The sequence below is a fragment of the Rhinolophus sinicus genome, chromosome 2, assembly GCF_057876585.1.
Source record: "Rhinolophus sinicus isolate RSI-liver-muscle chromosome 2, RSI-T2T, whole genome shotgun sequence".
Classification (NCBI taxonomy): Eukaryota; Metazoa; Chordata; class Mammalia; order Chiroptera; family Rhinolophidae; genus Rhinolophus; species Rhinolophus sinicus.
In genome coordinates this window covers 46,976,661-46,999,284 of record NC_142502.1, presented here as the reverse complement: position 1 = coordinate 46,999,284, position 22,624 = coordinate 46,976,661, and the positions used below count along the sequence as shown (strand labels likewise).

Sequence of the window (22,624 nt, the reverse complement as noted above, 5' to 3'; positions counted from 1 at the left end):
TACCCAACAGAAGGGGCACAGGTCCCAGAATGAACTCACATGGCCACATCCAGCGCCCACAATCACACACAGACACACAGCCACCCAGTTTCTTTCAGGAAACTGTCTGGCACTCAGGAGAGAAGGGGGAAGCGTTTTTCGAGAAAGCTCCATCTCCCCTCCACTTCCCCCTTGCCATGAAATATAATAATTCATTTTTATTACATGAGCAGCACCGTCTTGCTCGCACTGAGCCACACTCCCATATTCACACGCTCTAACTAGTCAGCTTTGAGAGCGCCTGCATTTTCTTTGGGAGCCGCTTGGAGGTTCATTAATATCATTAGCATTTAACACCCTCCCTCTTCTCATCCCCTCCCCGCACATGGCTGACGTCAGACCCCGCCAGGAGTTGGGGGAAAAGCTAAGTGGGCCAGGGACGCCCTATTCCCCTCCCCGCGGCTGCCTGTCAGAGCGCCTCTGGAGATATTACAGGGGACCCAGCCCGCAGCGACAAGCACAAAGTCACGGGGTAATGAACTTCGGGGACCCTTTGCTGCTGCAAGCGCGGCTCTCCCCGGAAATCGAGACCTGGCCGCCTGTTCCCTCGGAAGACTTCCCAGCAATCTAGTTTTCCCACTCGGCACTCGGGTTTGAGCAGCGCCGAGCCCCTCTGCTGAGACTGCGGTTGTGTTTTTCTTCTTTCCTTAGAAGACCAGCGGTCTGCAGGGATCTGTCTACACCCTGCATGCCTAATGTAGAGGGGAAAATTGAAGACTGAGAGACAGGAATGGGGAAAGAGAGGGATTTTGCCCTTTTTGCTCCGTAGGAAGACCATTTCTGTGGCTCCATCTCTGTCCTTCAATACCCCTCTCTTGCTGTTCTCCCTTCTTCCTCGATCTGCCTGTCCGTCTCTCCATTTGTCTGTTCATGCGTGTGTCCATATCAAGCAACATTCCCAGCAGCTGCAGTTTTGCAAGAGCCGGGAAGAAACTTAAGGATGCTTAAATTTCCACTGTGGAACGAATTCTGAGTCGCGGGGGAGCAGCGCAGCGCGCGACCGACACCCACCTGTCCCGCCCCGGAGCCTCGCAGGCTGGAGGGCGGCTGGAGAGCGGCTGCGCCGGGCAGCGAGGCGGGCTCTGTGGGCCGGGAATCGAGCAGCGCCCACCAACCGCTCCGCCCTGAGACCGCCAGCATGAGCAAGCCCGCAGGATCAACAAGTGGGTACCTTTCCGGCTGCGGCGGGGCTCAGGCGCGCAGCCTAGGGCAGGAGGGCGGGGAGGCCTGGGAGGTCCTGCCCCGAGCGCAGCGGCTCCAAGCCCGGGAGAGGTACTCCAGCGGCGTGTGTGAGCTTTGGCCCAGCTCCTTGTAGACCGTGAGTCGGAACGTTTCCTGGTGAGGGAAGAACAATTTCGTTACCTCTGGATCTCTTGATTCCCCCCGATTCTGGTAGGGTGGGAAAGTTGGGACCCATGCAGCCCACTAGTCCAGCGAGTTCCCTCCACTTAGCTGCCAAGTGCGGGGAGGAGGGGGCGACAGGGGCGGGAACTAGGCCGCAGCTCCAGGCGGCAGCACAATAACACGCTCTCTCAAAACTCCTGTCGGGTAGCTCCGGCGCGCAGAAGCAACTCTGCGTAAAGCGGATTGTGAATGGAATGCTTTGCACCCTGTTTCTAGCTATTTCAAATAATCCTGCAAACTGGGAAGCAGAAACAATTTAAAAGTCACATTTTCCTTAATCCTAAATCCGCGTAGGTCATAACTGGGGAATTTAAAGTATGGCAAATGGCTGTAGCAAAGAGAGGACCAAATCCCTAATCCCAAGGGCTTTCCGAGAGCGAGCCTGGCAGAGGCAGGAGTGTGCGGCCTGTTCCCTTAGCGCGCTTCTCCTTTCTCACACTTGCTTAGCTGGTGGCTGGCCCTCCTCACGCCAAGCCAAGGCTGACCTCCAGCCGCCCCTAGACGCCCGAGTGCGGGGCGAAGTGGATGTGCGAGGGCATTTGCGTGCCCTGAGCCTGCGGAATTGAGAACGTGCAGGCCAGAGCCTGCTTTGGGTGGGCGCGACCGCAATGCTCGGATCTCCCGGGGACATTTCAGTTCCCGCCTTCCCGTGGCTCGGGGCTGCCGTTTCCAGGGTCCAAGGCTGGGAGTGGCGGCTCCCGCAATCCCATGTCCGGGAGTTCTAACACCGCCCGTGCTATATTTCGCCTGTAGCATTTTTGACGCTATGTGCTTTCTTCAGCCACCTCCTCCCGTCCCTCACCCTCATTGTCCTGAGTGTTTGAAAGTTGGGAGAGTCCGAGACATTTTTGAAGACTGATAGTAAAGTCTCACTTCGGTGGGATACAATTTCTGACCCCCCTAAAAAAAGTGGGTTGCGTTTTCACTTTGTTCAATTGTTTTGGCGTGAGTGTGGCCGTTTTAAAAATTAGGGTAAAATGAACGTGAACAAAAAAGAGAAAAGGAGAAATGTTTATATTTAGGGCTGAGGGAAGAGAGAAGGAATCTTAAACGCGGCCCGCCAAAGAGCCGACCCTTGAGGAGGACTAGCGTTTCCAGTTACCTCGGGCCTACCCTGGCCTCGCTGTTCAGCTCTCTGGGAAGGGAGGCGAGTTCGCTTTTTATGGCCCATGTTCCCGCGTGCGCGGGTCCTTCCCAGAAGGTGCAGAAGGAAACCTTTCTTGCTGCATTCGGAACCTCATTGCAAAAACCCAAGCCTGTGGGGCTCCGCAGGCCTCATGCTAGCTCACCCTGTGACGGGCCCTGGCCTCCTTCCCTGGAAGTAAGGAATCTCCTACTCTTTCACCCGTTTGGGGTGCTGAGCCGCCGGGTTGGGGGGGGGGGCTTGAAAGGTGAGGTCTCGTAGGCGAGGGAATGGGCGGGCGCGAAGTTCTGTTCGCTGGGGGCCCGCCGACGTGCTGAGACTAGCAGGCGGGCAGACCCTCCCGGCTTTTAGGGGGAAAGGCAGAGGGACGCATCCGGGCAACTGTAGCTTTCCAGCTTCCCAAGAGGCAGAGTTTGGCCTCGGAAGCTTGGAACCCCGGCTGAGGTCCGGCCGCCGCTGCGGAGGTTTCTCAGGTCTGCAGCACCGCAGGCCCCGCCCGTGGCGCCGCTGCAGCCAGGCGCTCCCACAGCGGTGGCGGCAGCCGGGCCCGAAACCTGTAGCACGCGGGCCGGGGTCCGGGAGGAGGTCGGCGCGCAGCGGGCGAGGTCAGGGCTGAGCCAGGCCGCGAGGTCTGCAGCCCCCGCCTCGCTCGGCCTAGCACGGCTGGAGAGCAGAGCGCAGTCAGCCGGGAGCCCCGCCTGGGTGGTAACAAGACCCTGGCCAGTCACCTCTGCGGCCCAGACTAACTTCTTTCAACAGCCTCTGATGGTAATTACAGTAATCGAAGCTGCCATATATCTTTAGGCAATTATGACACACAAAAAGCCCCAAGGGGACCCCCTGGCGAGGGAAGTTAAGAACGGTTTTCCAGCCTCAGGAAACTCCAGCTTGCCTCACGTCGGAGCTCGCTCGGCTTGTTAAATGAGAGGCGCTTTGCGTCGGGGTCAACCAGCTTGTCTCGTGACCCCAAGTCACCCTAAAGTAGCTAGGCGGCCGAGTTTGAGGCGCAGACCCTCTAGGTTCCGGAATCTTCGCGTCCCTTCCCCCTGTGCCCCGCCCCAGGCGGGTAGCCTGTCTCTAATCTGTCCTGGTCAGAGAAGAAACAGGACCGACCCGCAGTGTTGGTGGCCCTGGGGGGCACCAGTCGGGTCCTCCCTCCACCCCATCGGGGATATCCAGAGACGTGTGTCCCTGGCCTCTTGTCTGGATGGGAAGCGGGGTAAAGAAATCCTACCACTCACTGCTCCTTCCGCGCGCCCATCTTGGCATTATCAAAAGTGCCCCCGGGAAGAAGACTGCTGGGGCGACGGGATTGCTGGACCCCAAATGTGGGGACCCAACTCAGGCAGAGGGGCGTGTGTTATACAGAGGAGGATGGTTGCAAATTATGTAAACCAAGTGTACTGCCTCCAGAGTGAGTGCGGTGTAGCAGAGCTCGAGTCCTGGACTGCTGGCCGCCGTTGAGTTCCCTTGGGCGCAGTGACAGGCCCGGGGGTGAGGAGGGGTGAGGGACAAGGCCCGCTGTGGCCTCCCCGGGCTCTGTCCAGCCCCTTTCCCCCACCGCACAACTTCTCCTCCCACTCTGCGGGAGAGGGGGCGCCGTGGCGGTGGTCGCCGCGCTGCGTGCCTCCCCAGCGGGCCTTTGTCGCCATCCGAATTCCCATGCTACTCTTTTTGACGGGTCACTGGTGGCTCTATAGGCAGGTGCTACGGTGGGGTTGTAATTACCCCGGCCGAGCCTGGTGTGTACCGAGCCTCCTCCCCACCCCGGCTGCCCGCGTCCTCCCTGCTCTCCCGCCCCTCTCGAAACCGCTCCCCTCCCCCCAGTCGCCAGTCCTCCAAGGCCGCGCCGGGGGTGCGCACGCGCCCAGATGCTTCCCAACCCACGAGCAAGTTCCCATCTCTGACGCCTCGGGGGCTGACCCCACACCGCGCCCTCACCTTTCCTATTCCCCTCGGCCAGTGGTTCTCACCCCAGCCTCTCGTCACCCCAGCCTGAAAGCGGTCCCCAACCTGAGCGCTCCGAGAGGCAGCTGTAGAGTTTCACCAAGTCCTGAGTCCCCCGGGCCCAGACTGGAGGCCCTCGAAGAGTAGCGACAGGAAAATTAAATGTTAAGAAGTTAATTATTATTAACTTCTAGATACTATTGTAATCATAATTATTAAGGTGTTAATTAAGTTAACACTTTATTCAAGTAATACTCGCTTTGTTTGCGGGAGGAAAGATTTCCAAGTTCCTGTAAACCACTTCAGGATGGTTGGCCTCTTGAACCTTAGAGAAAAATAGGTCTCCCCTACTGAATTTTCGAATATTATCTCCTCCCGCGCATTCCTCCAGGGCCCGCGGCCACGCCAGGCTTAAGGGGATTTCAAGGAAAGTTCTCTTAAACCAGGCGACCGTTGAGCCCAATGGGAGTTGAGGGGGGGCAGTCTAGACTCTAAAACTTTAGCCTCGGGGAGCGGTGGGAAAACAGAGGCTCTCGTGGGAGAAGTCTTTAAGGAAGAAGTTGGGGAGTGGAGGGACACGGGGTGCTGGCCCACGCGAACCTGCCATAGAATCACACACGTGCCTTACTCTCCTCTATTCACTTTCCTAGCCCGGTGCTAGTTACTTTGGAGATAATTTTTTATTTCCTAGAAGAAATAATTTCTCAAAAGCGATCCACCAAATATTTTTTAAAATAGGTAAAGCGAAAGTTGGGCAATTACTACTACCCTTATTATCATTAATAACCCTAGTATTAGCATTACAATAATAATCCTGAGAATAACAACCGCCCGGTAGCTCAGAGAAAACTCCATTGCCTTCCAGCTACCATCCCTGGTTCCAACCGTGTTTGTTTTTCTTCTTTTCCCCTTTGTATTTTAAGTTTGTCTCCTTGCGCGCTCACTAACAACTTTCTCGGTTAAATGCAGGAGCCGGGGAGGGAGGCGGCCAAACTTTCCGCGGAGCAGAAAGGCAGCGGCGGGCCGCGCTGCGGCCCCGTCCTGCTGTAATCTTTTATTCCAAAATGGGTCTCGGCGATTAGAGGAGACCCAAATACATGTAGCGGTGCATGAATAATGCTCATTGTAGGAAACTGACACTTGCTCAAGGAAAAAAAGTTTGGCTATAAAATCACTTCATTATTTGCTTTTACCGCAGCTTCGGTGCTAATCCCTTCAGAGGTCAGATTGCTTAGCATCTCTCTCTCTCCCCCTCTCCCCTTTCTTCCCTCCTCTCCGCCCTCCTCTCCTCTCGCCCCTTCCCCCCCCTTCCCTGTCTTTCCGGCAATTTCAGGCCGCATTTTAGATATCCCCTGTAAAGTGTGTGGCGACCGCAGCTCGGGGAAACACTACGGGGTCTACGCCTGCGATGGCTGCTCTGGGTTTTTCAAACGGAGTATCCGAAGGAATAGGACGTACGTCTGCAAATCTGGAAACCAGGTACCTTAGCCAGGCTCCCTTCTGCTGCCTCCCCTCTTCTTCGTGCCAAGGCCTCCTCTGAGTTTCAAGGCTGTTCAGGAAAGACCAAGCCTTGACCTCTCTCTTCCTCTCCCCTTCTTCCTGACTCAACTCTCGGAGGCCTTTCCCCTGGGCAATGCGAGGAAAGGTTAGGGGAGACAGATGAGTTCGCAGTAGGAAGTCTGAAATCCTAGTGCCCGCCCCACCCCTTCCACTTTTAATCGTTAAGGCGTCCATTTTGCAGATTGTGACACTGGGTGAGGCCCACCACTAGTGGCTATAAAGCCAGCCCAGGGGACTTACAGACCTTAAGAATCCAAACCTCAAGTGTAAGCGGGAGAAAGAGGCTGCGTTGTGTGGCCTGTCCACCACGTCGGCCACTCGCAGCAGCAGCTGCCCTCAGTGTCCTGACCACTGCCTGGGATGGCAGAAGTAAAAGGCACAGGGCATCCCACTCAAAGTTGAGAACCAAAGTGAGTGCTGGCCACTTGAAACAGAGAGAATGGGCTCTGTGAGGGCCTGTGCCCTTTCAACTTCGGAGAAGTACGGTTGCTCTGGAAGTGAGCAGTGGACTTCAGCACCTATATGAGTTTAGCTGGGCCTTCTCAGAAAATGGCAGAGGGAGCAGGAAGAGAAGGGCTCCCAAGGAAGGAGCAACTTGAACCCTTTCCCAGGTTCCCATATCTTCTCTCTCTGCTTAGAAGATGTGCCTGGTTGGTTGTATTTTGGTCTTGGGCAGTCAGACCTGAAAGAGACAGGGGAGTCAGGGCATGGGCTGAGTGTGAGCCGAAGCTTCCAGAACAGCGAGTAGAACCTTGACTTAGTTTTCAGCTCAACAATAAGCTCATTTCAACCTAGGCAATCAGCCTTTTGGTCCCACATTTTGCCTTCTCCTTAGCCAGGCACACAGACTCTCAGTACAGAGCCACCACCTTGAACATCCTATGAGAGTGTACTAGTCGTAAGTCATCCTTTGATAACAAAATAGTAAAACCTTTTCACTAATGCGTATTTTGGAGCAAAAATTAATATAAGACACGATATTATATTATATTATATTAGACCCAGTCTTATATTAATTTTTGCTCTGAAAGACACATTAAGGCTGATGGTCCAGCTAGGCATATATATATATATATATATATATATATATATATATATATATACATATATTGTCCGGTGCTAGTGAATTATCCTATATTTTTCTGAAGCCACGTCTGCTTCTATCAGTTTCTGATAGATTTGGATGATCAACAAAAACAAGAAGACATCTGCTTTTGGATAAGTTATTTGGAACTCTCCATCCCTGTTATCTGTTTAACTGGGTTCACAGCTCTGTATCAGTTTCTAGCTTCACCATATGGATACATCACGTTATATACACACAGGACTGTATCCCAATAGCTCCACAGGAATATGGTATTACTGTGGGTCATTAGATTTGAGGAGGCTTCTACTTAAATTATCTTTTACTTTTATGCAATGCACAGAATTGGGGAATCAAAATCTCAGATGTTATGCTTCATATTTTCAAAGGGGTTGGCTATCAATTCAAACATATTGATGTCAGTCCAAGTACTTGTAAAGGATTGATAATAGGCTCATCAGGCTTGGTGGTCCTCTCCTTGCTGAAAGAAAAAATGGACCAAGCTGAGGCGCTCATCTTTCTTTCTGACTCCATATTTATATACATATGATCTGATTTGAAGACACTCTTAAAAACTAATGAAGGCATCCATTTTGCATTAACATGTTTATCAGAATACTAGGGGGATAACATTTGAAGACAGACATGTGATTGCGTTTAATAATAAGTTCTTTAAGCCTCTTTATATTGAGCTATTATATTAACGAGCCAAGATGCCCTGAAGAATTTACTTAGGAACCAAAAATTATTTCCTTTTTCTCTTTTATTCTAAGATTAGGTAAATAATATTCCAATTTATTACAAACAGTAATGAGGACATTTAGAAAGTGTTATGAGTCTCTCCCCTAGCTTTATTTTAAATAAATCAACATATTTTAAATCAGAGGGGTATGATCCCATAAGCCTGTGTTTTCTAATATGTAATTTTCCCTAAGGGATATTTTAGGAAATGTATTTACTCCAACTTCAGCATATGTAAAATGTTGATATTATGAAGCAAAATATACATTTACTTTATTCTCACTGCAAATCTAAAAGTAGCAGCTCATATAAACACAAGAGAGCACCAAACTTCTTATGTATTTTCTGTGTATAAAATACACGTGTACATATGAGTATGCATCTGTGTATGTGTTCCCTCAGTAATGTCATCTAACACAGAATGAATTCCCTAAGAAACTTTCTTTGTAGATTTATTTTAATGGCCAACATTTCCCCAGAACATTGCATTGGATAAAATATTTATTTTCACACGTGTCTCAGATAAATATTTCCAAGGCAGCAATTGCCTGTTTTTTCAGTTATTTTGCTAATAGCCTCAGTCCATATTATCATTTTGTCAGACAGTCCATCACATTATCTTCCTGGTCATATTTTCTTGGTGGGCATGTCTAGATTTTGGGCTGTTTCCTTTTCATCCTCACGTCTGTAGGCCCTGCCCTGCTAACCACTCCGACTTCTGCCTCATCTTCCAGGAATGGCTGTGTTTCCATGAATCTGGGCTGAGGCTAGTCTTTAACACAACTCTCAACATGCTGGTTATAAGGATGGCTTTCAGTACAAAGGCAAGAGCGAGGAAACAGGAAGAGAAGAATAAATGGGAAATATTTATCTGACATAAATGGGCTCACCCAGAAAGTAACAGAAAGAGGTAGAGAAAGACCTAAAAGCGGAAAGAATAGCTGGCGGGAGCGGCGCTGTGGTGGGGAACCTCCAGGGGAAGCTAGCTCCCAGTAGAGCTCGGCGGCCTCCTCCTCTGGGGCCAGGTCGCTGTCTTCGGTCCTGAAAAGCCTCGCCCCAGCTTTACCACCTCCTCCACTGGCGGAAGTTCCCCTCGGGAGCTTCTCCTCCCAGTACAGCAGAGTCAGGCAAACCAGGCGCTCTGACCCTTCACCGGATTGGAGAAGCATTTTTCTCCGTGTCCGCTTTCATAGGATCAGGGGCTGGTCCTCTTGAAGTAGCTCGGGGAATCCCAGGCCCTTTCTCTACTTGGCCCTGCTGTGCCCAAGGCCCTCGCGTTTCGCAGACCCAGGTTTGCGACTCCTGTGTGGGCAGCGGGGTCTCTTCCCGCCTCTACGCCGTTTCCCCCCACCCAGCACCGTCATCGTGTCTCCAGTCTAAAGGCCGGGTGGGCTGGGGTAGGGGTGGGGCGCTGACCGCTTGCGCTCTGTTCCAGGGAGGCTGCCCGGTGGACAAGACGCACAGAAACCAGTGCAGGGCGTGTCGGCTGAAGAAGTGTTTGGAAGTGAACATGAACAAAGATGGTAATCAGTACAGCTTTTTACTCTTTTAATGTTTGAGTAGTAAGTAAATTGCATGTACAGAAAGTACAATGTACTTCTTCTATGCATGTAAAACCATCTCCACTTTTTTCCGGATTCTGGGAATTGGCCTGGAGCTTTCAATCGTATCTTTCCGGATCTCGGCATGAGTCCCCTCCCGACCCCACTGAACCACGGAGGGCAAGGCCCATGCCCACATACGGAACCTGTGCCTCACAACCACCCCAAGTAGGCAGCGTTCCTACCCTGCTGGGGATACGCGCGCCGTGTATCTTGCCTCGCGTTCTAATTCCTCTTCTCGCCTCTCCCTGCAGCCCTTTTGTGGGCCACCCCCAAGCCCTTTAATCTCTCGCAGGATCTCAGTCTGGATAGTGTCCGGGGAGGAAATCGTGATAACTAGAAGACGGTGTGTTGGAACAGGGAGGGCAGAGACAGGAGCACGCGGGACTTCGAGTCCGTTTGCAAATTCACTGATTCCAAAATCAGGACGGCCATTGTGGAGATCTGGGATTTTCCGGGGTTTTCTCTGGGTTCTACAGAAAGGGGCTGGAGCGGTAGGGTGAGGACGATGGGTGCCTCGGGAACCCAACTCCCAGAAGGCTCTTAAACACTCGCAGTAAGAACTAGGACTTCTGGATGCTTCTTGGGCAAAGAGCGCAGTCCAAGGGTGTGTCCCGTGGTGGCCTGGCGAGGGCGCCCCAGGGCCGGGCGGGGATGGGGATAACAGCCCAGAGGGAGGAATGGGGAGTCCACACGGGGTGCGTAGTGAAGTTTGCAGTGGCGGAGGCCGGGCTCGCAGCCCTAGGAGTCACAACGCCCATTGGGGAGAGCTCTTTCCTCTGCGGCGCAGGAAGCAGGAGGGAGCGTCCAACCTGTTGAACTTTTGTATTGACAAGTTGTCAAGCTAGGCGAGCGGAAGATTGCCCTGAATTAATTTGTTTGTTTAAACTGTTGGTGGTAATTGTCACATCTCCCAAGCCTTTCTCCAGCAAACTCCCAGACGGGCTCTCCCACATCCCATTCCCCAACGTCCCCGAGCTCAGGTCCTTTTCTCCTGGTGCCCTCGGACGCCAAAAGCCATTTCCGCGTGGAGTTTGCGGGGAGTCATCCTTGGGCGGAGCGGGAAAATTCTGCGCAGAGATGTAGTGCCTGGCTGTGCGCAGTGTCCCCCTCTCGTCTTGGGTGTGGACGAGGATGCCTAGGTAGTGCCTCCCAGAGGGTCGCTGTCATCCTGCGACCTCCCCTGGGCGGGTGGGGGTAGCCCTGAACGGAAGCAGGACAGAGAACACATCTAGTCTTGCCTGAGGCTTGTCCTTAGCCTGACTCCTTGTGCCGGGCTCCTGTTCTCGGCCCTGACTTCCTAATGCATGCATCATGGCAGTTAGAACGTCTCAGAGTGCCCTCGGCTCTCACATTCCCTCTCCTTTCTTCTCACCTCTCGGGTTACCTTGCCTGCCCGGACGTGGCGTTTGGCCCTGCAGCACGGCAGCGGCTAAGAGTCTCCAAGACTCTGATCCCGGCCGTGTGTCTGTCTGTCTGTCTCTGCAGCGGTGCAGCACGAACGCGGGCCTCGGACGTCCACCATCCGCAAGCAGGTGGCCCTCTACTTCCGTGGACACAAGGAGGAGAACGGGGCAGCTGCGCACTTCCCCTCTGCCGCGCTGCCTGCGCCGGCCTTCTTCACCGCAGTGACGCAGCTGGAGCCGCATGGCCTGGAGCTGGCCACGGTGTCCGCCACCCCTGAGCGGCAGACCCTCGTGAGCCTGGCGCAGCCCACGCCCAAGGTCAGTGGCTTGCTGCGCTCATGGAGTCTGGTGCTGAGCAGAGGGTGCAGAGGGGGGCAGCCATTCCTTCTGAGCTGGGATGGGGTCAGACAAAAGATGGAGAGACCCCTAAGGGTACTGGGCCAGGCCTTGCAGGGAGCTCTGGGCATCTCGTTCTTCCCTGTTGAGACAGGGATGCTCAAACTTTGGTGTGCAGCAAAGTCACTCTCTGAACTGTGGACTCCTGGACCCATCCCCCAGAGAGCCCCTTTCAGCAAGTTTGAGGTGGAGCCCTGGGACCTGAACCTTTGAAAAATGCCCTGGTGCAGAGCCCTGTTTGAACTGAGAGGGCAGCCTAGGAGACCAGAAGAACAGACATTTGTTTTTAGAAGAAAGGCATTGCCTATAGCTGGCAAAAGAGCCCCTGAGTTGCAAATCTCAGGGGTCTATTCTCTTGGAAAGCTATGGTTCCATACCTTAAAGGAGGAGCTCACTCTGTTAGGACAATTTGAGGGACCTGGCTTCATCTCCCATTCTCTCCTCACTTTCTTCTGAGTCACATGGATTTACACCAGGATTGAGCCTCTACTAGCAGGGCCACAGCCAGACCTACCTCAAAAGGCTGCCACCTAGGGACTAACCTCCAGGTTTCCAGCTGGTACTTACCCAAAACCCCCACTCCAGGCCAAGAAGGGCTCCCAATCTCCCCCAGAGGAGGGCCAGCTGCAGCCCCACACGGCAGGGAAGCCAGACACCTGGGCACCCGCATACACACAATATTTAATATTGCTTTCTTACCCTTGATGTGTATATAATAAGCTTGGGAAAGTAGTGTTATGAATATGTTGTCAGTTATGAATGGGAATGCTCTGTGAATGATTAAGATGTCTAATTGAAATATTTCCATAATATACTAATCCTTTCTAAAAATACTCATATGCATATTTGTGTTTGGGATGCCTATTAATTTATACTTTTTTTCACATCTATTTTTATTTATACAAATGCAAGCAGCTCTTGTCTAAATTGGGAGACAGGCCTGGCACTTGGCTCAGCCCAAGGAAAATTTGCTGCAGGGTTACAGAGAAGCCAGATGCAGCCTCTGGAAGGAACAGGCCCACAAAGAGTGTAAACAGGCCTCTCCCAACAGTTTCCCAAACTCGATAGCTATAGATGTTTGGCTTTTATCCCTCTATGGCAACTGACCATTTAACAGAACATCCAAATTCCTATCTCCTTCCTTGTTTTAATCAGAAAATTTAAACGTTGGCTCTTCCTGCCAAGCTGTGGTTTCCTCATTTCCTGGTGTCTCTGTTTCTTCCCTACCCAGTACCCCCATGAAGTGAATGGGACCCCAATGTATCTCTATGAAGTGGCCACAGAGTCAGTGTGTGAATCAGCTGCCAGGCTTCTGTTTATGAGCATCAAGTGGGCTAAGAGTGTACCAGCTTTCTCCACCCTGTCTTTGCAAGACCAGGTATGACCAAGAGGGCCCTGAGGTCTTGTGGGAAGGAGGTTGGGAAGAGGCAACAGTCGTCAGTCTTGTGAAACTGGAGGTTACCTGGATAAATCCCCGAGGCCACACATCAGTTCTTAACAGCAATGAGGAAAGTATTTTTATTAGCTCCTTTCTATGGGTTCAAAACATCTAGCTATGGAATCCTTACTAAGAAATATAATTATGCTGTTTTTGGAAAGTTGGATCCGGTCTATGATAAACAAACATAAAAGGACATTATCGTTTTGGGGTTGTTGTTTTTTTTTAGCTTAATTGAAACATCAAATTTAATCACAAGTTTTAAAAAATCTCCATGATTTAAAAAGAAATTGTTAAAACAATGTTTTCTTAAGAACATTGGGACTGAGAGAAATAGAAGGTGATAATTCTCCTCTAAGATTTTTGGAACTAGTCTCATTATTCCAAATTCACAGCTTTGTATTTTCCATTGAGATACTCACAGTTTTGGTTACTGATTTATCAGCATGTGAAATTAAAGGGTGCATTGTACACCTCCTGCAGGATACATTCTCCCTTGATTCTTTAAGTACTTTTAGACATTTTGCAAACAAATAGACATTGTGCATAATTCTGTGGTTGTAAATGACATTCTGAGTAAAAGTATGTGCTGCTAAAAATTGCATCGAACCAAAACCCAGAAATTTTGTTGTTAGGAACATCAAAAATGGCCTCTGCTAGAATTTTTCCAACCTTAGGGGAAAGAAAGAAAATGAAGTGTTCATAGTCATCGGCTGTTATCAGTGCATTCGTGGAAATTAATGACAAATTTCCCAAAAGCCTAATAAGTAGTTCTAAAACAAAAGATTTATTTAATTCATTTTATACCTAATTAAAACATAATATTGCCTCTTACTATGAAGTACGTTTCCTACAGAGAAACCTGGCAGTGTGCTGAAAACATCTAATCTTCTAGCATGGAATGTTCTTTTTTTTCATGATCTGGACTTTCAGACATGGCCAGAATTAGATACTGTTTACCTTGCATTTTTAAACTATTATTTTTTGTACTTAATGCAATAAAACTTAAAAATAAAGCTTTTTGAAAATTAAACCTTTTGATTTTGGTTACAAGCCTTCACAATTCAGCTCTTAGCTTCCAAATAGAAATCCTTTCATATGAATCATCCAGAATTGGCTGAATTTTTAGATTTTTCAAAAGAAGATTTTTCAAGATGGTTAGGGTCTATCTTTGATCAGGTTTACTGGTTGGCTCTAAGCATTTACTCTGTGTGTGTGTGTGTGTGTGTGTGTGTGTGTGTGTGTGTAAATTGGCTGTTTTTTCTCAAAACACGTATCTGTAGACTCTTTAATCCAAACAAAATTTATTTACTGTCTGCCACTCAGCCCTTCGGTGGAAACCCTTCAACAACTAGCAAACTGCAGTGAAGTGGAATCCAGTATATTCATTTGGAAAAGGAGCCAGATTTTCATTTTAAATATTCAGTAGCACATTTTATTAGAATGAAAATGACAAGCACCTTGATGCTGTCCACTTATGAGTCTCAGAAAAATCAGGCAGTGAGATGAGGTAAACTCAGCAAAACCCGATTAACATAATTACACCCTGATTTCCCTGCATGCGTCTTGGGAATTAGTGATCTCTCTCTCTCTCTCTCTCTCTCTCTCTCTCTCTCTCTCTCTCTCTCTCTCTCTCTCTCTCCCACACACACACACACCCCTACACCCACCAGGAAGATGGGGACCCAGATCTTCAAGCTTAGTCTGGAATCCTCAACTTTGATAATATAAGCATTTTATATAAGGGGAATCTGTCTGCTGAGCTGCTGGGTCTTGGGGAGAAGTTTCTAGGTGGTCAGGAATGAATGCATGGGAGGACCAGAAGGGTAAACCCTTTCCCAAGGGAAGCAACTTTGGGGGATTGGAATGGCTGACTCTCAAATGTTTATCTATAGGCACCTTTTCAAAAAGGAAAACAAGGGAAAGCTAGAATATTCAGAGGAAAAATTACCAAGACAGGCATTTAAAACACTTTTTAAAATAATGGAAATTTACATATTGAAATTGTTTATAAATTTATAAATTACACACTATATTATATTATACATCTATTGTATGACAGCTGATGCTTTTGGAAGATGCTTGGAGAGAACTGTTTGTTCTAGGAATAGCACAATGGGCCATTCCGGTTGATGCTAACACTCTACTGGCTGTATCTGGTAAGAATTGCACAATTTAATGACTTTGTTGTAGAAATTACCATAAAAATACATTACTGAAAAAAGAACAACATGTAAAGAATAACAAATTCCTACTGAACAATAGAGTATACCTGTCATTTATAAATCTATATTTAAATGCAAATAATGTTGTTTTGTTGTATTCATGACTGCTTGCATTGTTATTTAAATGCAAATTACTGTGTTTGTTATCATTCAAGAGAAGATTTTATATTAACTTTCATACAATATAGCCAGTTTACATGGAATCAGATATCTCAGAGTGACAATTGAATAGATATTGATATGCAGGATTTTGTAAAAAATCAATATTAAATTATGAAAATGCCTTCATATTATAGCATTTATTCCATATTTTTATTCTAGGCATGAATGGTGACAACACAGATTCCCAGAAACTGAACAAGATCATATCTGAAATACAGGCTCTACAAGAGGTGGTGGCTCGGTTTAGACAACTCCGGTTAGACGCTACTGAATTTGCCTGTCTAAAATGCATCGTCACTTTCAAAGCTGGTAAGCAGCCACAAACCCCTGTCTCTTCTCCATCCCCCGTTTTGCCTCACTAATTCAGCCACCTCACAGTCCAGACTGACCTTTGCAAAAAGAGGAGATGGTTTTCAAGGGCGCTGCAAATGCAGTCTGGCCCCATTTCAATAGGCGTGGGGACTTGTGTGTTCTCTTGCTGGCCATCGCTTTCTGCGAGCTGCTTCCCCAGCTACATTTCTATCACGGTTTCCTGGTCTTCATTTCTAGTTCCTACACACAGTGGTTCTGAACTGAGAAGTTTCCGGAATGCTGCTGCCATCGCAGCTCTTCAAGATGAGGCTCAGCTAACTCTTAACAGCTACATCCATACCAGGTGACTCTTGTTTGACTTGACCGCATCCTTAAGAAAATTGCTTCCATTGTGAATGTGTGAGTAGGGGGTAAAAAGCCAGTTCAAACACTGACTAATTATTCTGTTGCCAGCCAGTTAATTTAGTAGGAATCTATGTCCTCACCTATCTTGAAGGGTGGGTAAGAGGAGCAAATCAAATTAGATCATCAAAGCGAAAACATTGCCAGGCACCTTTCAGCTGACCTGGCTATACAAGCTGATCGGTCAAAACAGTTGAACACATTTGTATAAATGGACTCAGATGTGGGAAAGGTGAAAAACGAAGGCGAAAGTGGTATGGTTGATATAGTAGAGTATTCACGTCATCCTTTAAAAAAGGCAAGTGCTTTTCTTTGGATGCCAATCCCAAATAGAAGGACCAGAGAATGTTCTAGAGCATCCGTTTTTACCCCCAACATAAGTGCTATTTGGCTTTGCTGATTGGTATCTGTTGAGTTACTTTGAGTCATAGCTCCCACCAGGTTACTTCGTGCCAAGCAGGGACCCCTGGCAGAGACTGTTCTTGTCTATTTGTAGAAACTCTCAGCCACTGGGGCTCCAACAGAGCTCCTCAGGCCCACCAGCAGACGTGTCCACCAGGTGGTCTAGACTTTCTGTTTCCATTTCCAGATTAAAAAAAGCAAGGCTTTCAAAGAGCTGTGGAACCTTGCTAGCTTCCTAAGTTTTACGTCTGTGGTAGACCTGAAGTTAGAATAGAGTTGCTATTCTTGTTTATTCTCTAGCTTGGTCTTGAAGGGAAGCCCATGGAAGCCTGTCACTATCATCTCAGTATCACCACAGACACTGTGCTGGGAATAAACTAAATCAGATGGGGAGAAGCTGTTAATGCCTCCCTCGTATGAGGGGTCAGAGAACCCCCAAGTCAACTGTATCCATTTGGAGTAATACCACTTCTGCTAGGATCTACTTATTTTTATTGTTAATATAAACCCTTTTTTGAATACTAATGAGTAAAACTGTCTCCTGTCCATGGAATACTATTGGAACAGTGTTGAGTGATAGTGCAAAATGTATATGTTTTTCTAAGTTGAAGTACTATGTTTTTTTTTTTAACTTTTATTTATTTAAGTGTGTTTTTCCAGGACCCATCAGCTCCAAGTCAAGTAGTTGTTTCAATCTAGTTGTGGAGGGTGTAGCTCACAGTGGCCCATGTGGGGATCAAACTGGCAACCCTGCTGTTAAGAGCATGGTGCTCTAACCAACTGAGCTAACCGGCTGCCCCCGAAGTGCCATGGTTTTTAAATTTAAAATCCCCACTAAATTTCAGAATGTATGTAATAGGCACTGAATATTTGTTCAAAATTATAAAACAGAGCAGCACATAATTTCCCCACTAAAAACTAATTTGTATATCAAATTGACATTTAGAGCCATTAAGGTTTGAAGAACATCAAACCGGGAAGAATATGATATCCAGTTACCGATTCAGTTAAGCCTTTGCTGAGTACTGGCTCTGGGCAGGGCCGCTGGGGAGCATTGTGGGACACCAGAGAATAAGACTCTGCCCCTTATCGTTGCAGGAAGGAGGTAGAAGTGTTACTCCAATTCAGACCAGAGAAGAGAGTGGGAGAGATGAATTCTAGTTGTGGGGGAGCGGTGAGGAAAAATCTGGAAAGGCTGATTAATGGAGGAGACAACATGAGCTGGTGTCTTTGAATGGCAAGGAGAAGGGTGCTCATTAGAGCCAGTAGAGGGGGTGGTAGAGGTGCTGTGGGAGGTGCCAGAGAGGTGATTAAGGAGAATCTGAGAGAGCCAGGAGCTGTTTATGGGGCAACTTGAGAAAATTAAACCACGAATAACAAAAGTCTATTTTAGAGAAACGGCAAGTATATTACTTCTCTCCCACCCTCAGAACAAAAGTATTCGTGGAAGGAGCACATCTGCTTTGACATGGAATTCTTATTTCATGATATCTGCTACAGCTATAATTTAATATTAAGATCTAGAGTCATACATGTGACAAAACTGACTATGCCTTATTTCTTAGCTCCTTCAAATCAGAGAACATTCTCCTCGAGCACTTTCCTGTCTAGAAAAATAAAATCTGAAATTGAAATGAAAAGTTAACATAGCAAACTGAGCTAATTGTCCATTAATTGTTAACATTGCCAACTGAGTTCGTTGTTACAGCTCTGTAAGCTCCTTCCCTGATTATCTAGGACATGAGAAGGCTAGGAATTGATGTTTCACATAAACTATATGTTATAACTGAAGATCAAATACATGACTCTGTGACAGACTCAAAACACTTACACCTGAAGAGAAAACTTCTACTTATTTATGCTAATGGTGAAGTTAGGGGCATAGATATTCTAAAAAATAAAAATAGTTTTGAGCAGTCAGAGCATCCATGGGTGCTCATGAAGCTGGGCAGTGAAAGAACCAAGTAAGGTTCTCAGAGGCCCAGAATGAATTATAAGCCTTACATCACATTGAAGAGAGGGACTCTTGTGTGCCCAAAGCCAGGAGACAGGTGGGAAAGTTGCTGCCCTGGAGTTATTTGCTGGGTGGAGTTATCAGCTGTTATACCCAGTGTTCCGCTACCGAACTTCTACCGAACTTCTGTGAAGGAATTTTGATATCTGTCAGTTCTAGCACTGAGTGGAACACAGTGGCTGCCCAGACAGACCTCTGCCATGTCTGCAGCATCAACCTGCTGTGCAACCGTGTGGCTCTTGGTTGTCACAGATATGTGTCCCTAGAGGTCAGTCTTTCAGGTGGTTAATTTCCGTGGAGGGCGCCCTCCCTGTGGAAGTGCAAGCATACCTGATTCCAAGCTACTGACTGAAGAAGCATCAGGGCTGAAGCAAGGAGGTGGCTCATAGGCATCTAAAGACAGCAGAAAATTGAACTTGCATATCTGAGCACAGATGTATGTTGGACATCAAGAGAGGAAATTGTTCAGCAATTTCTCACGTCTTTAATTATATGTCAATTTCGTTGACATAAAAGATGGGTGGCATTGCCCCCCAACAGAACTGAGTCTTTAATTTGCAGTGTGATAAGGAGGGAATTATTCCTGAGAGTGACTAAGTATATTGCCTGAATAATAATTTGGAGAATTTCCTAGAAAAGGAATCCATTTTCTTTGCGGGAAATAGCTTTGTGAAGGAGCCTTGAGAATCAGAAAATGTGGGTGCTACCACGAGTTTTCTCATCCATATCATGGCTGTTTTCTACACTGGCAACCTTAAGTTTATTATTTAGCCTAAACTTAGTACAATATTAAAAAAATTTTTTTTCTCTGAATGAAATCTACCCCCTTTGCTAATGTTGAGACAGTCACCGTGTGATTGTGACATCATTTATGTTCTGCAGGCTTCAATTATTCTACTTTAACATTCAGGGGCACTAGTACCTGTCTGGGACTCTGCTGCAGAGATAGTATGTTATTAAAGAGGCCCAGGCAGGAAATTGTGCTGGAGAAGGTGTGTGTTCAAGTATGAGATATTAATTCCCATTAGTAATGGGTATGACCTTGCTTTCACGGCCTTTCCTATTTCAGATATCCCACTCAACCCTGTCGCTTTGGAAAACTCCTGTTGCTTTTGCCAGCTTTACGTTCTATTAGCCCATCAACCATAGAAGAAGTGTTTTTCAAAAAAACCATCGGCAACGTGCCAATTACAAGACTGCTTTCAGATATGTACAAATCCAGTGATATCTAAGGTCTGCAAGTCCCCACTTTTCAGGATGGGACAGTATCTGATGAACTTCTACCCATAGAGAACAAGCCTCAACTAACAGACCCTTCAGGAAGCATACATCTAGGAAGGTGGAGCCTCCAGGAAAAAATGTCCGTTGACACAAAACAGTTCCAGTAGCTTTGACGTGCTGCCTCACCCAGGGTAGGGCAGCCTGGAAGGAAAGGGGAACGCATAACAGGACCACCTCAGCAGAGAATTCACTGCTGCCGTGACCTGGGAGGGGGCCGAATCAGGGGTTGCCACAGGCCGTCACACTCTGCCTCTCATCGGGACATCTGCGCTGAACTGTCAACTGCTGAAACACAAGTAGAACTTTCTTTTCCTTTCTAGCATATAAAGTTGGGTAACCAAAAATAGCTCTGTGTGTAACATCAGACAGCAGCCTTCAGAACTATCTACGATGGAGACTTTATTTTAAAAATGATGGTTAGGTTTAAAATCAAAAGTTTTATCAAAAGTTTCCCTTCTATTATAATACATCATTAAGTGGCCTTCAGAACTGAGTTAGTAAGTGAAAGGTAGCTTATGCTGTGAGATTTGCTTTTTCTCTACCTTTTTCCTTTTCTTTTTCTTTTGTTGTTTCTCCTTCTTCTTCTTCTTTTTTTTAATACCATAGGCCAGGCAACCTTGTCAAAGGAATTGGTGGACGAAAATGAGATTCTCACCAGGACTTCAGGTTGGATAACATCTCAAAAATAGAAGAGCTTTACTAAAAGAACAGAAGCCGAGGGAGGATGAATAAAAACAGCAAAACCAAATAAAGCAGAAATGAATGATTGAGTGAGGCAGACTGCTGTCCCATTAAAATAGTGCTGAAACCAAAGGCAATGGGGTCCAAGCTCGTGTTTCATGGAGTCACAACAGACAGGAAACAGGAAATGAACACAGCCGTGGTGCCGGAAGGAATTTCAAGGAGATGAACACCAAAAGGCTTCTCGACTGATCCACTGCTAACAGCCGGAGACTCTTCAATGCCTTTCAGAAAACTGGTTTCTAGTAAAGCCTTGAATGTGCCCATGTGCGTGCATACACACACACACACACACATACACACACACACACACATATACCATCCTGCATTATAAGCTGCTCCTTTGGTATGAATCTATACTTATGGAAATGTAGAAACAAACATTTTAAAATAGCTGCTGTACTTTTCACATTTTGATTTGTTAGGTACTAGCACTGAGGAAAAATATTCAGCACTTGGACTATCATAGGATGAGTAAAACTTTTCTTGTACAAAGTGAATTAACTGATTTGTGAAGTTAAAGGTTGTACTCATTGTATTTACAAAGAATAAAAATATATTAAATTTAAAAGAACTCTTCCTGATTTCTTAGCCTCCTTCCTTGGCTGGTGTTCACCCATGAAGGTGGTGTCAGCAGCTGGTGTAAAAACTGAAGTTCAGAGTGCTCCAGCCTGAAGAACTGAACTACAAAGGCAATTTCCTTTTTACAGTAAATCCCATTTGTAAAATGATGAATAAAGAAATAAAACATAAGACTCTGTTCTCTGCAGCTCTCAAATGTAATTGCATCTGTTAGAAAAATTGCTGTGTGAGGAAGAAAGAGGCCGATTAACAGTCTTCATTCACTCACTCCTCTCTTTCTAATTCTCTTGCCAACATTTTAATCCTGACTAGGAACTTGAAATCATTTAATGATCAAAAAGATAAAGTGTGAAGAACTTTATTGAGGAGTAAGATATGGAAGTAGCAGTAGAAAGTGCATTCAGATCTTCCCAGCAAATCTCAGTGCACTGACCTCAGCCAGAGGTCAGTAGTGGAAATCAGAGGTGTCCAAGGCCATGGGCACTGCCCCGAGAGGCTGGAGTAGAGGTACTAGCAAGTCTTGGCTAAACTGACCTTGCAGATTGCATGTGTGGCAGTTAAATCAGCCATGCATTTCTTATCTACCGATTCCACAGAGAAGAAGTTGGTCTTATAGAGAAGCAAGGAACTCAAAAATGTGTGCAAGAAGGTTCCTTGCAACACTGTTCATATTTAACAACTAAAATGTCCACCAACAGACAACAGATACATTATGGTATATAAAGACAGTGTTACAATAGTTAACCAGAGTGGACTAGAGCCAATGTATTAACATGGGCAAATCTGAAATACAGTGTGTGTGGGGATGGGTGAGAAGTGAATTGCAGAGAAATGTACAGTTTGGTATTTATATAAATAGATCATGTTTATAGATATATAAATGTGTAGCAAATGTTTTAAACAAACATGAGTATGACAACACTAACTGTATTATAGTGGTTACCTCTGGGAATAGATGGGATTGGGGAAGGGTACTAAGAAGACCCTCAAATGTTTCTGAAATGTTTTATTTCACGAGACAAAAAGAGAATCAGAAACAAATATGAGACCAATGACAAGACTTGATAAAACTTTGAAATATAGCCATTTGCGACAACATGGATGGATCTTGAGATTATCATGCTAAGCAAAATAAGTCAGACAGAAAAAGTCAAGAACCATATGACTTCACTCATATGTAGGATATAAAACTGAAAGTGACAAAGAAACAAAATCTCATAGAAACAGACAACAGTTTAATGCTTACCAGAGGATAAGGGTGTGGGGGTGGGGGTGGCAGAAGAGGGGGTCAAATACATGGTGATGGAAGGAGAACTGACTCTGGGTGGTGAACACACAATGCAATATGATGATGTATTTTAGAAATGTACACTTGAAACATACATAATTTTATTAACCAATGTCCTTCCAATAAATTTAATGTAAAAAAGGTTTGGTAACGCTAAGCAATGGGTCCAAAGCTGTTTACCCACATATTAGTCGTTTTGCTTCAATAATGTTCAATAATAACCCAAAGCTTACAACAAACTGGTATGTCTTGCTCACAAGACGGCTGGTTCCCAGAGTCTCAGCCAGGTCTGGCTCCAGTCTGTAGTTTGGGTACAAGTGTGCTCCAGTGTTTCGTCATTCTGGACTGGCAGTTTCTCTAAAGCAACTTCTTTGCGTAGCAGAGTGCAGAAGTGCAAGAGGCTGAGCCAAACCATTTAAAGCTGCTGCTCATGCCATACTGTTCACTTTCCACAG

General features: G+C 46.8%; 1 protein-coding gene across 1 annotated transcript; it reads left to right on the top strand.

The window, feature by feature from the left end:
* Nucleotides 1-494: 494 nt before the first annotated feature.
* On the top strand, nt 495-20,854 carry NR2E1 (nuclear receptor subfamily 2 group E member 1). The gene is made up of 9 exons (XM_019734931.3): nt 495-1,202; nt 5,868-6,013; nt 9,355-9,442; nt 11,009-11,244; nt 12,554-12,700; nt 14,823-14,919; nt 15,307-15,456; nt 15,697-15,802; nt 19,347-20,854. Exons 1-9 carry the CDS (start codon nt 1,178-1,180, stop codon nt 19,507-19,509), a joined length of 1,158 nt encoding a protein of 385 aa, XP_019590490.1. The 5' UTR covers nt 495-1,177; the 3' UTR covers nt 19,510-20,854.
* The last annotated feature ends 1,770 nt before the right edge of the window (nt 20,855-22,624 follow it).